General features: G+C 36.0%; 1 protein-coding gene across 2 annotated transcripts in view; it reads right to left on the bottom strand.

Annotated features, from left to right (window-relative positions):
- Positions 1-13,994, bottom strand: part of LOC149807237 (leukemia inhibitory factor receptor-like) — a 59,751-nt gene extending 45,757 nt beyond the window's left edge. For both annotated transcript variants that reach the window (XM_089963909.1, XM_089963915.1), the window contains exons 1-3: positions 13,824-13,994; positions 5,672-5,807; positions 4,561-4,681 (exon numbers count right to left, since the gene is read on the bottom strand). In XM_089963909.1, coding sequence (XP_089820035.1) covers positions 4,561-4,681; positions 5,672-5,738 — 188 coding nt within the window. In that variant the 5' untranslated portion in view covers positions 5,739-5,807; positions 13,824-13,994. The remainder of the gene's footprint in view (positions 1-4,560; positions 4,682-5,671; positions 5,808-13,823) is intronic.
- Between the last annotated feature and the right edge of the window lie 400 nt (positions 13,995-14,394).

Genomic DNA, 14,394 nt, shown 5'->3' with positions numbered 1-14,394 from the left:
CATTCTACCGTGTCGTTCTTGTTGGCATAAGTTCGTCCCACCACGATGGCACGGGCTAAGCACATCTGGTCTTGAGGGTTGTTAATTCGGACGAGACTTGTTTTGCTGTTGCGAAGGTCGTCCACCAATAACATTTTTTTGCGTCCTGTCCCTTGAGGAAGAGAGACGTGAGCCATTTTCAGTGTGGCTTTACCATCGGTGATGTCAAACTGGTCATTAGATTGTTGTACGTGTTGAATCTTGTCCATGACTTTGGAAGGGGTTAGTTCTGCGGGTCTGCTAAACTCGATCCAAACAGGGGATTTCAAACCGTCGTGATCTATGGATAGTGTCAAGCGATCGTCTTTTTTGGGTTGACATTGTCGCTTGAGTGAGGTGAGCAAAGAATCCCACATCTCGGTGATAAACCCTTCTGCTTTCTCCAAGGGTACGTCGGCCTTGAAATCTTTAAACTTCACCGTGTAGGTGTAAGCCGTGGTTCTAAATTTTCTAGAGGAGCGCTTTTCCGTCTCTCGAATGGAATAGTATTTTTCAGGGTTGACTAAGGGTGGTGAACTTGGTTTAGAGGTTTCAAATTCTGGTTCACTCATGTCCTCTTCAAAATCACTGGCATGAATTTGTGCCAAGATTTCAGCCCTGGTACGAGGCGATAGATCACGTTTCTGCCTCTTACTTTCTTCTTCTTTCTTCTCAAATGAATAGGATCGTTTCATCTTGAGTGAAAAACGTCAAATGACTCAAGCTCAAACACCATAGACTAATTTATAGTCATGGCAGACTAGTGTATATAAAAGGGTGTGTGTCTTGTTCTTTCACTATTCATTTCACTCTCAAGCCGAGCACAACGATGGAAGAGACTAACCAAATCGAACGTTTCGTCAGAGCTTTGCGAGGGGTCATTAGAAAATTCTCTTCAGACCAGCCGACGGACTACTCTCCTTCCTTTCGAGATAAAAGTCAAGATACTTGCTATATCTGTCAGAAGAAAGGGCATTGGTCTTCAGAGTGTCCAGACCGTCAAAAAAGAACAAAAACAGGGGCTAAAAAAGACAAAAGTCAAGATACCTGTTATTATTGTAAAGAAAAAGGACATTGGTCTCCAGATTGCCCCAAAAAGAAACAAGAGGAGTCAGAAGAAAAGAGGGATTCTTCAGAAGAAGAAAGGGATTCTTCGGAAGAAGAGAGGGATTCTTCTGAGGAAGAAAGAAGACAGGTGAAGAAAAAGAAACAGGAGAAGAAAAGAAGAAGGGAAGAAAATGAGGTAAAAACGGTGAAGAAATTCAAAAAACAGAGAGACTAAACAAGGAGAAAGAAGAAGTCAATGAACTTTTAATTAAAGTGTTCTGTGGTGAATTGTGAATTGGATTGTAAAAAAATGGATAAAAGAATACATGAATGATATAAGGTAAGTGTCTTTGAGTTTTGATTTTAAAATAAGAAACTACACTCACGCACTCATACACAGACACGTACTATAAGGGTAAAATGGGTGGGGTTTATTTTTGAGTTATTGGCAAATTGAAATTGTATTTCTTTTCGAGAAATGTGGGTGGCCCTGAAAAGGGCCTTTTTATTTTGGTGTAGGGGTGAGTTTAACCAATCAACTTTAACTGCCTTAAGCCTTTGCCACGGCCAAGGCCTACTTCTGATGATTGGGTTGAAATCACTAAGGGTGGTACGACAGGCTTAGTCACAGGGTTGGCGTGTTTAGCTCGGGAAGGTCGTATTCTCTTCGGTCGTGATAAAGAAGTCTGATACATTTGTTTCAGACTTCTTAACTCCGCTAAAATGTCCAACAGTACCGTAGCCGTTTGATTTTCACCCTCTTGTTTCTTTGCTGCTACTTCTTCTTGCTGTTGTTGCTGTTGTTTTTTTCTTACCTCTTCTTGTTGCTGTTGCTGTTGCTGTAGGAGAAAAGCTTGTTCCGCTTCCTTTTGTCGTTGCATAAATTTCTCCAATTCTTCTTTCTGTCTCTGTCTAAAATTCTCCACTTGCGGTAATGAAGAAGGTAACGAAGGTTCTGGAACAAATTCTTGCGAGGTAAGAAAATCCACAAAATCCCAGTGTACCTCTTCTGAAAGTAAGTCCGGGTTCCCTTGGGCAGTCTCCCCTGCTGGTGCACCCCAATGGATCGTTTTCTGAGTTTCCTTCATGTTGAATCACTGTCGCATAGATTGACTGCACACAAGCGCTAACGAATCTATATAGACCACGTGACGTCACAGACTGCTCTCTTCGGATTGGATGCGAGCTGACTGAATTTTGTAACGCGTGTTCGGATTGGTGAATGAATTCAATCCGTTTCAATCCTTCCTGTACCTATAAATAAGCACAGTTCACTGCATTGATTTACCTATTCTCGTCGCTTCAAGATGTGGACCACAGTTGAGTCATCCACCCTTGTGTCTTCCATGATGTTTAGGACGGACATGCTCATGTATGTCAGGTCCAAGTGGACTGTTGTTGATAGGACAGATACTAGTCAATGGATGAGGAGAGTTTACATAGAAAGACAAGGATGTCTCAAGAGGGTACTTGTGTATGGACCGGTAGTTAGAAGGAGTTTAAGAAGAAGAAGAAGAAGATGTGACAGATGCCATCTATGTTAATATTAATATTAACATAAACCCAAATGCCCTTTTCAGGGCCAGCCATATTTCTCGAAAAGAGATAGCCTTTCCATTGCCTACCCCTTTTCTAAATTTAAATTTAAATTTAAATTTAAAAAAACTTTTTAAAAAATAAAAATAAAAAAAAATCCCATATTCAATTCCCCTTGTCCCTAGACAAACCCAAACTCTATTCCCATGTTAATTTCCCTTGTCCCTAGACAGACCCAAACTCTATGTTAAATTCCCATTGTCCCTAGAGTGACCCACGATTTTTCTCCATGTTAAATTTCCATTGTCCCTAGAGTGTCCCAGGGGTCTTTTTAATGCTAAGTCCCATTGTCCCTAGGGTATCCCACTTAACTACTAGTATATCTATTACACTTATTATGAGTATATGGTCTTAAACTGAGAAACAAGAAAGAGCGAAAACCAACAAGTTTTGTAAAATTAAATAAATAATTTATTTCCCTAAAGTAAAAGGTGAACATTTATAAAGAACATATAGTATTGTGAAATTAATCCAGAATAGTCCAAAAAGTTATATCCCGAGTCCAACTGTGGAAGTTCCAATTTAATTCCACTGGCATTCCAAATAAATTCCAATATTGAATATGCTTTTATGCCGATGGCCTGGATTGTGGTGATGTGCTAACTGTTTTTTGGTTTTTCAAAATAATATTTTCTAAAATATCCTTGTCTGAATTCACTATAATTCCCAATTTATGTTTTAACCCAAGACTATTCTTGAGCACTTTGTAAGTCCAGTGAACACTATCTTGAATAAATAAATCCAGCCAAATTAAAAACTAAACACAACAATAAGAATGATTCTACTTAGATGTTAAGGAAAAGATTAAGTTATCAAGTAAACAACATTGATATTAAAAGCTAAGACACAATAATAGAGTCGGGATATAGACCGGTCTTCTCTTCTCAAAAAATAGTCAAAGTTGTCAACAAGTTTAGCAATTTCCAAGTGAAAAACTAAAATCCGACATTCAGTTTGAAGTAAACATGTTTACTTTCATTGATAATGATCTGAATATTTAATCTATACTCAGAGAAATATTGCCAATGTATCGTATTGCTGCTTACAAAATAAATGTCACTAGTCAGCTACACTGTTAACTTGGCCTTTGACAACGGTGAAGTACAAAATACAGATATACATAACATATTATCATGGAGAAAAGCCAACAAACTATACAAGTTAAATAAACATACAAAAATAAAATGTTCTCGTTCTGGCATAGCCATTTCCCCAATTATGTACATTCTGCAGTTCACTTCTTTGTTACGTACATATTACCAAGCCGGAACGAGAGAGAGAGAAAGTCAACTTTAGATCAACCCCAAACCCTCTTAAGTCACTTCTCCTTTGTAATATCCATAAAAAAAAGACTTGTTCAATTTTTTTTATTTTTCTAGGCGGGGGCGGGGAGGGCAAACTATTGATATTAAGATGTTTGTACTAGTAGTTTATCAAAGATATTATCAACTTCTTGGATACTGTGTACATTTTAGAACTTGAGTTAAAATTAAAAAGATGCCACACTAACACATTTCAGAAAATGTTTGAAAAACAAACAAACGAAAGGTTGACTTTTTTCGGAGGAAGTTGCCTGATGGAAGAAAATGTAAATGGAGTAATAAAATTGTGGTAACATAATTACACTAGTTACAGCGTGACACTTCCGAGCAAAAATCGTGTTCTTTATTGTGGCATACATACATTACATACATACTTACATACATACATACATACATACATACATACATACATACATACATACATGCATGCATGCATTCGCGCGCACGCACGCACGCACCCCCCACCCCCACCCCCACACATACATACATACATACATACCAAAGGAAAAAAGAGAAAAAAATCACATGTAATTACGTACAGATACTAATGCATAACAAGTTTACGGGTTCCGCTTACCACTGTAGCCTGGCCGACATGTTCTTGCTCGTTTCCGGTAACGACCATGATAGTGTCAGGTTTTTCCCTAACCATTCGGCGTTCGTTCTCAGGACGCATAATACAGCGCCATTTGACACATCTGAAAATTTACAAACAGTATGTTTAACACATAATTGTATATTAATACTGCAAAATTATACCAAAGGTTTACTGAGACTAATTTGAAATATACGCAAAATTATATTATTAGTCACATTTATATCTGTATTTTTTTTCGACAAGAAATGCATAATTTCAGCTGAAGTCTGAAATACCAAAACGACAATAGAATGGCTCTCATTGTTTAAATTTTCGAAATGAAAAAGAAGAAGAAACAGAAATAAAGAAAGCACAAAAATACACTTTTAAATTTTCAAAGTGATGCCCTGAAGTTATAAGGGACAAACAATTATATTGTTAGAAGAGGTGGTTGGGTGCTGCGATTTTTGTGGGGTACAAAAATCCCGGTTCTCGAATTGCTTCAACCTGATTAAAATCAGATCTACAGTATCATACGTGACGATCTGACTGCGACTGCTTCAGGGGTCATGTCCTGTGTCCTTTGAATTAGCCATTAGAAAAGCAGCTTTCAGAAATCTGAAACTGAATCAAATCGTTTCGGCACACGTGCTCTTCAGCCATATCACTCAGTCTCCCGATATAAGACATCTTCTTACTGGCTGATAAAATTATCCATTATGGTAATAACATAGGTAACCAGAACATTACCACTAAGCGGTTGCTGTCAGATCTTCACGTTGGGCAGTAGAGATTTGATCTTAATCAGATTACAAATAACCTGAAACGACATTCTTGCTCTGATGTATAGCAGCACACAACACCCTATTATATCCATCATATTTGTTGAATTAAATAAATTATCTTGAGGTATAATACAAATAATCCCGACTCAATGCAAATTCCAGCCCCGACCCCACCCCTGGCCCGAACCATACAATTAAATGGTACGTCTCTAATGCACTGAGTAATGAGTTGTGGATAAATCCAAACGGATATAAATCTATGTATGCATAAACCAATACGACTGAAAAGGACAAACAGGAAAGAGATCAACGCTCACCGTCATTACCTTCAGATGCCGCTGAAATAAGTTTCAACGTCATATAGATCAATGTAGTAACGGAAGAACTCTGCATTCCTTTGTGTTACATTGAAGAAGAACTAGGACCGGTCACTTTTCTGGTATCTGAGAAATGATTCTGTATCTACGAAGAAATTGAAACAAATATTTAACATCTACCCACCGCCATCCTTCTTTTGTTTAGTATTGTCTAACTGTTGTAACGACGGGTTTGTGTTGACATACAACATATGTGGGCAGTTCGATGGACGACCTCTCAATTCGCGACCGTAAATTTTTTTTCCCTATAAAATTATTTAAAATAAATGATGTATGATTTCGCAACAAAAAAAATAGTTGCATCGAGTATGACGAGTTTCATATTAATTATAATTTCGTTTTAAAAAAGCGTACACAAATTCAAATAGTGTATTTCCGCCATGAGCACACGGTACATAATGAACTTGCTGTTTAAAAAAGACTTCAAAACAAGAATTTGCATTCAAAGATGACAATGTATGAATTTTGAATATCATTATTTACAAAAACACGGCGCTACTTGTCAGCGATCAATGCCGACTATGTACAATAGCTTACAGTCCGACAAAATGTACATGGAGATATGGATAATGTTACAAATGAATTGGCAGCATTAATCGCGTCTTCTTGGCAGGAAAGATCACATTTTTCAATTACTTGTTCAATGTAGTGCGGACAAATCAATAATTATTCCGTTAATGCAAGTATACACTCGCAGTACATCTCAGTTAAATTCATGTTCTAACCTGCATACAATACCTCAAAATCTCTTTTCAAAACCGTCTTACAGCTGATCGTTAGTTTCTTATTCTCTCTCAGTACTTACTTATTATTTATTTATGATCTTGCACAACAAAAAGAGACAAGTTCTATTCGATGTTCTCTCCAACGAGCAAGTGAGGAGCTGTCAAATATATGAAAATATCAAGATCGTTTTGGAAGAAAGACTATTTCTTAATTTTTTTCTTTTTAAAGTTTTTTTTCTCACTCTATGTTGTTTCAGGAAAACAAATCAAACTTTAAATAAAAAAGAAAACATAAAAGAAATGCAAGAAGAAACAAACAATAAATTTTCACACCCTTGCATGCACAGGACGGCGCCCTGGATCTTGTTCAAAACGATTGCATTTTTCACTGTCTTTGTTAGGCATCAGTCACTTACTGTAAGTAACAATACTTTTGAGATATTAATTTGCAGAGAATCTTTAACTTGAGAAAACTAACGATATGCAATTTATCGATGTAGTAGTTTTACCCTAACAAGCGGTACGTGATTGCACTTCAAGATTTGTGAACAAAGAATAATTGTTATCATTTTATTCCAACACGAGGTATTATCAAAGTGCCACAAGTATATGAACTGAGTTATTATTACAAACATAGCACAACATGACGCCACAAGTTCATATGTTCAGTTGTTGGTCTTACAAACGTAGTATAGCAGGTGCCACAAGTCCATGTGTTCAATTTTTAGTCTTGCAAGCTTAGCACAGCACGGCACCACAAGTTCGCGTGTTTAGTTGTTGGTATTACACATTTGGTATAGCATGGCGCTTGGGAAATGGTGGATACTATAGTTTCCCACCCATATCGACACCCAATTTTGAAAAGGAAAAGCATCAGGGTATAAAATTGCGCAAACGTTACTATTTTCATCATTGATTATTAATTTCTAACTCGATGGCCACCACGCTGCCCCTAACAGCGTTACCTTCTTCGCATTTTCAATCTAACGGAACTTAAGCATCTACGCGGCGTCCATATTTGCGTTGACGAATACGTATTTAATACTTTTCCGTAAGCTCCGGATAATTCCTTAAAATTTCCGTAACTTTGAGATGTAAGGGCATATTTTCCCCTTTTATCAATTAAAATTTTTTTTTAAAATTAGAATTATACGTTGCATACATAAGTTGCAGACAATAGAGTGTTTACCTTATGTGTGGGGGCCGCGAGTGGCCGAGTGGTCTAAAGCGCTCTTCGTTACGGATCACTGCCATCTCACCTCTGTCTGCGGCGGTTCGAGTTTAAGATTCAGCCAATGTGGATATGTGAGAAAGCTTACCAGTAGCTTCTCGTGGGTCGGTGGTTCTTTCCGGGGTTTTCCCGGGTTCTTCCTCCACCATTAATACTGGCCGCCATATATAGCCTATCGTGTGCTGAAAAAATGGCGTTAAACCCGACAACAACAACAACAACAATCTTATGTGTGTGCTTTCACCCTTTCACTAAGAATAAACTCTTCAACCGGAAAATGACAAAGAGCAGGCTCCTCATTTATCATGAAAACTTCTTTTGGGTTTGAAACGCGAAAAAAGATGAAAATGATAGAGACCGTTTGGTGACAATCGAGATAGAAATTATAAATCAATAAATGAAATGAGTAAATTATATTAAATGGAAGATGTGGGGATGATATGATTGTTGGTTCTACAACTTTCCGAAACACTTATGTTATTATATCGTCGCTATCAACGCTCTGAAATATGTGAATAGTCTTTACGTACATGAACTTGACAGACTTTATACTGACGGTCACTCATTGCTAATTACTTGCTTTAGTTTTTATGCAAAAACATGTAAACTTTATTTGATGAAAACGAAATATCATTACAAAAGTCAGGATGGCAAGAAATAGAAGGGACGATTTTATTAATAACATTGATACTAGTAAACTTGAAGCGATAGTAAAGAAGATCCGGGATGCACTAAATAGTATAGAACACTTCGATAAAAATTATATCAACAGGATATACTCATCGATCGTCTCATTACTTAATGATTCTGCTACAGAATGTTTTGTTGTAAATATTAATCACACTGGCAATAAAAATAACAGATGGTTCAGAAGAAAATGCGAAATGGCCCGCAGAAAGTATCACCTAGCAAGAAAAATATATTACGTAGACCGAATACATGCAAATAGAAAAACCTCGTGAACTCAAGTAAAAGATAAAAAACAATGAACTATTATACCAACAGAAAGCATAGTTTAAAACACACAAAAATACGAAACATGAAAAGGAGAAAACCAAGGGATTATTGGAAAATTCCGAAGATGACATAAATATTACGATAGATGACGACGATGAAATTACTAGTTCTGAAATTACTGAGCCAGAAATTATCTATTGTATTAAAAGCCTTAATAACAACAAAACACCGTCAAATGACAATGTATAACGAATATATAAAATGCACCTCTGACATGCTTATGCCCTTGTAGGTCTCGTTTTAATATACTTTTTGACACTGGTCTGATTCCGGACGCTTGGCTTGAAGGAATAATCAGACCATTATAAAAGAGGAAAGGAGGACCCACGCTCACTGGAAAATTATAGTCTTATCACTATTTTGAGCTGCTTTAGTAAACTTTGTAATCTGTTCTTGAAAAAAAAACATCAGAAGTTTCTAAATTTTCACTATGTTCTTAAATAGAACCAAGCCGGATTCATGCCAGGCTGTTCAACTACAGATCATATATTTTGTCTTCACGTTCTTACTGAAATTGTAAAAACTTGCAAGATGAAAATATTTTATGCTTTTATTGATTTTAGTAGCGTTTTCGATAATGTTTGAGGGATAAGCCTGCGGACAAAACTATAAGACAACAATGTGAATGTCAATGGGAAAATGTTTAGAATAATATATAATATGCATCATATAATTAGATCTTGTGTCAGTTATGCTGGAGAGCAATTCGGTTTCTTTCAATATAGTAAAGGTGTGAGGCCAGGTGAAAATCGTTTCACCAATTCTGTTTATCATATATCTAAATGACTTGGAAAAAATGTATGTTAGAAAACGAGTGAACTAACGTGCAGTTACATTTTTCTAGCACTATATGTTTTTCTTCCTTCGAATTGTATACTACTTTATGCCGATGACACTGTTATTTTTGGTACTGACGAAAAATCGTTCCAGCATAATTTCATTGTGTATTATGAATGCCCAAATGCTATGGAAATTGAGTGTTAATTTTACAAAGACAAAGATCTTGATTTTTGTTACACCAAATGATGATAAAAATAGATTTACAAATGGCGATAATCTAATAGCTGATTTTAAATACTTGGGTCGGTGTTTTTTCTTCTTAAAATCAAACGTTTATTACGTTTATTAAATACACTGATGATCATGCTAGAAAGGCCATGCATCTAATTTATCCACTTCAATCTTGCCATAGACCTATACTTGCATCTTTTCGATCATGCCATATTACCGATTTTACTATACGGATGTAATGTTCGGTGATTCGAAAGTATTACAGTTATTGAAAATTTGCATACCGATGTTTTAAAAAACATCATAAATCTGAGGAAAAGTTGGGTTTAACGCCATTTTACAGCACACGATAGGCTATACATGGCGGTCAGTATTAATGGTGGAGGAAGAACCCGGGAAAACCCCGGAAAGAACTACCGACCCACGAGAAGCTACTGGCAAGCTTTCTCACATACCCACATTAGCCGAATCCGAGACTCAAACCCACGCAGACAGAGGTGAGATAGCAGTGATCCGTAACGGAGAGCGCTTTAGACCACTCGGCTACTCGGGGCCCACTGAGGAAAAGTACTAGTTCTCATATGCTTTATTCAGAACTAGGAAGGAAACCTATTGATATACTTGTCAGATCACGAATGATAGGATTTTGGATGTCCATTATCAACGATAAATGAACCAAACTCTCTTGACCCCTTTATCAAATACGTTTTAACGAGGTCAATGCTAACCCTAATACTCTGTGTGCGTGCGTATGTGTGTGCGTGCGTGTGTGTGTGCGTGAATGCGTGATTTGGATTGTTAACGTAGCTTTAATAATTTTTCAGTCATTTTGCTACGATGTCTGCAGTGTGGCAATTTATAGTGATATCTAGTACTGGGGCATCATGCCACAGACATGTAGCATCATGCTGCACCAAGTCACATTATCCAGGCCGACCAGTCCTAACACTAAGCTCTTAATGCTGAGCAGAACGGTGTCTAGATGATGCATAGCTATGCTACACAATATGTAATACTTATAAATGGATGAAAAGCATAAAGAACAACCATAACTTTTGGGAGACCTGACCACCTATATTATGAAAATATTAATAATCCAAAAGGAACAAAATGCATGATAAAAGAAACTTTAAAAGACCTTTATCTACAGGAATGGCAATCGTCAATAACCTTATCATCCAAGGGAAATTTTACCTTTGTTTATAATAAAATATGAATGTGGAAACTTGCTTACTAAGAAACCAGTATTTGTCATCAATAAAGATTGGGACTGCCAATTCCAAAAATTACACTTTCTAAAAATTCCTTAAAAATGACGTTTTAACAATCTCAAGAAACTACACCATAACAGAAGCGTTAATTGTCCATATTTCACAACAATATAATTTTGTCTTCTTTCCGCTCTCTCTCTCTCTCTCTCTCTCTCTCTCACACACACACACACACACACACACACAACTTTTGTACACTTTACCAAAACAATGTTACATTTATGTACCAAAATGATCTCACAAACATCCGAATGTTAATCTTGCTATGATTGTACATGTAGACATATGATATAATTTGTATCTCCATATGTTAGTGACGTCGCCTTACAATATTGTAGCAGTTGTGGTATTCTCATATACCACCTATGTATGGCTTGATATTTATTTGTATTAATAAAAGTTTTGTTCTGTTCTAGCAGCGATATTTATCCTTGAAACTGGAGCAAGGATCTTACTATACCATTTAAAAAAAAAAAACATCTTCCATCCGATGCAAATAATTTTAGAGGGTTAGTGTTGCTTAGAAGTATAGAAACGTTTTCACTCATATTAAATCAAAGACTGTCCTCTTTGGCAATTGCATATGATAGTATTATTGATGTACACTTTGGTTTTAAAAGGAATAACACCACAGCAGACGCCATTTTTATAATGACTTTGTTTTTCAAGGAGAAAGCATATCTCTCTACTTCTGTGTGCTCCTTATATAAATAGACTGGGTATCGCATTACACTCAAATATAGAGACGGGTATCGTTTTAGAAGAAATGTCATTGTATTTTTATTGTTTGTTGAAGATACGGTGATATTTTCGGAGACAGCAAATGATCAACAAATATCCTTAGACGCATTCTTATTTTATGTTACCTGTCTACTACATAAGATGGAATTTATGTGTAAATATTGATAAAACCAAGGTTATGATTTTTAATAAAAGAGTTAGAATACTAGATATTTCATTTAAGTATGGTGGTGGGGGTGCATTTGTAGATAATGTGGATAATTTTAATCATTTAGGACTTGTTTTTACCAATAGTGCTAAGAAACTATTGCTGGAAAGGGTGTCAAAGGAATAAACGTTATAATACTAATCTATAGTATCTAATGAGTGATAAGTCTGATTCTCCAGTTTTGTTTTCTTGCTGTGAAATTTGGGGATATTTGAAACAGAAAATATAGAATGGTTACACAGAAAATATTGCAAGTGATTACTAGATGTTAAACTTCCTACCAACAAAGTTTGTATGGATATTGTACTGATGTTTTCATTTTGCATGCTTCAAATCAATAATATTGTATTTTATTCTGAAGATAAACACAGTAAAACGCTCGATTATTACTGCGACAATTTTTTATTTTTATTTCTCATGCTTAGTGATTCTAACATGTAGGAGTTAATAATAAGTAGTCTTAGATTTTGTCTGTTTACTCCCCTGACGAAGAGCTTGTATATTTCGAATTATACATCACGTATACATGAATGCAGGTATGGATGTTTATGTAATTGAGTCTATCACACTATCTCGGTGTATATGTAAGTATGTGCATATATGCATTTTGGGTACATGTAAGCATGTGTATGGGTATAAGTTTGGGAATGTGGGTATGTGTACGTAAGTATATATTTTTAATATTTCTTGGATGTTTGTAATTTTTATATGCTTGTTTTTCATTATGTATTAAACGTGTCACCATCAATGTTTGTAACAAATATATATATGTATATGATTCTTGATGGACAACTGTCTAAATGCAAATAAAGTTCTTTCTTGATGTAGCACATGGGTTGACTAGTTTTACAAGTTCATCTCTCTTACCGTTGGATTCGTTCAACCTATCGCTTCCTCGCATTTTCAGTGACTTTTATTGGAAGAAGATAAAAAAAAAAAAAACACATACAGAAATATAAACTTTAAACGACTTAACTTCTAGTAACTTCCTTTGTCATCTTTAAAATTTAAATATAAAATTGTCATCTGATATTCACATTTAACAGTAATTTACCTTACGAATTGCCATTTCAAATAATCGTTATAGCCTTTCTTTTGTTGCTGTCCTATGGTGTACAAGGACTGTAGTTATACCCCTACCTATAAATAGTTATGATGAATAACCAACAAGAATGTACTTGTTGTCATGCAATATTTCGATTTGCCATGTTTACAAGTTGGCACAACAGAAATTAAGGTAGGCGTGTAATAATGACTAAAAGAGGAGCGTTGCCTTTAATTTCCTCCCCCCAGCACACACACTTGTAACGACAACACGAAATAGCTTTTAATATGGTAAGTTTTCATCTTCCATACTGTTTTGAACTTTTTTGGCGTTTGTTTTCTAAATACTTTTCACATTTTTAAATATTTCATTTACGTTTAGGGCCAGTCTACTGGATAAAAATGAGAAAGCATTATGCTTGTACGCGATACCTTTCCTCTGAACCATGCAAAAGGGAGGTTTGACTTTGCCCACACAAATGATATATTATCCATAAAGAAAGATTCTCTGGCTGGAGAGCAAAAATATAATCCCTGGGGTGGGGTGGGTCTACAGTTTGGGAGAGAAAAGAAAAGGACTCGGACACAGTGTGAAAGCTTACTCTGACCTAACAATGTTTTCATTTCAACGCTTTCAGTAGTGTGTTATGCACATCTCGTTAGTATCAGATAACGGAAATACAAAACACAAAACGTTAGAATAATGTACGCGTGTTTCTGTGTGAGTCTTGCATGCACAAATACTCACTCCTTCAATACACATCAATTTCAAAAGGAGACTCAGTTATACTCCGGTACTCTCCGCCTTCGTGTAATTATGAAACTTAAATATATTAACAGGAAAAGTTCTTACCTCCATGTAGCCTGACTGCCAGAAAACCTCGAACTGACGACAGTTTCCTTATCGTGGCTATAATACCGATATTATATGATTTACCTCGGATCAACGAGCTCTTTTACAAATTCTCGACTTACAGTAGCGAGTTATAATTGAGTTCAATAACTGGTAAGTTAATAATTGTGACAGACTCATAACAGGTAGAGGAGTGGATAAAGAGGTGATAGGTACCTAAATATAGAACTGGTATCTCCTTTGTTAGCTCTATCAACAACACGCCAAAAAGTCCTTTTTAGTCAGTGATTGTGTTAATGAAAACTTTCATCGTCTGTTATGTTCATTTTGTGAAGCCCACGTTAGCTGGAGGCTTGACATGGTCAGTCACTTTTCAGACGACAGCGATGGTGGGGTCGTCAACAGGTTCTGTAGGTTTTGATTAAAATTCTTCATTTGCATATATTCCCCCCCCCCCCCAAAAAAAAAATAAAAATAAAAAAAATTCATAAAAAAATTCATATATATTCATCACATTTGGCATGAATCATTAGGAAACAAAGACAATTCATTCTACGACATATTCCCTTGC

Source organism: Sinohyriopsis cumingii, chromosome 1 (genome assembly GCF_028554795.1).
Source record: "Sinohyriopsis cumingii isolate HCF-2022 chromosome 1, ASM2855479v2, whole genome shotgun sequence".
Taxonomy (NCBI): domain Eukaryota; kingdom Metazoa; phylum Mollusca; class Bivalvia; order Unionida; family Unionidae; genus Sinohyriopsis; species Sinohyriopsis cumingii.
Note: the sequence above shows the minus strand (reverse complement) of the source record. Positions and strands in the feature narration are given on the sequence as shown.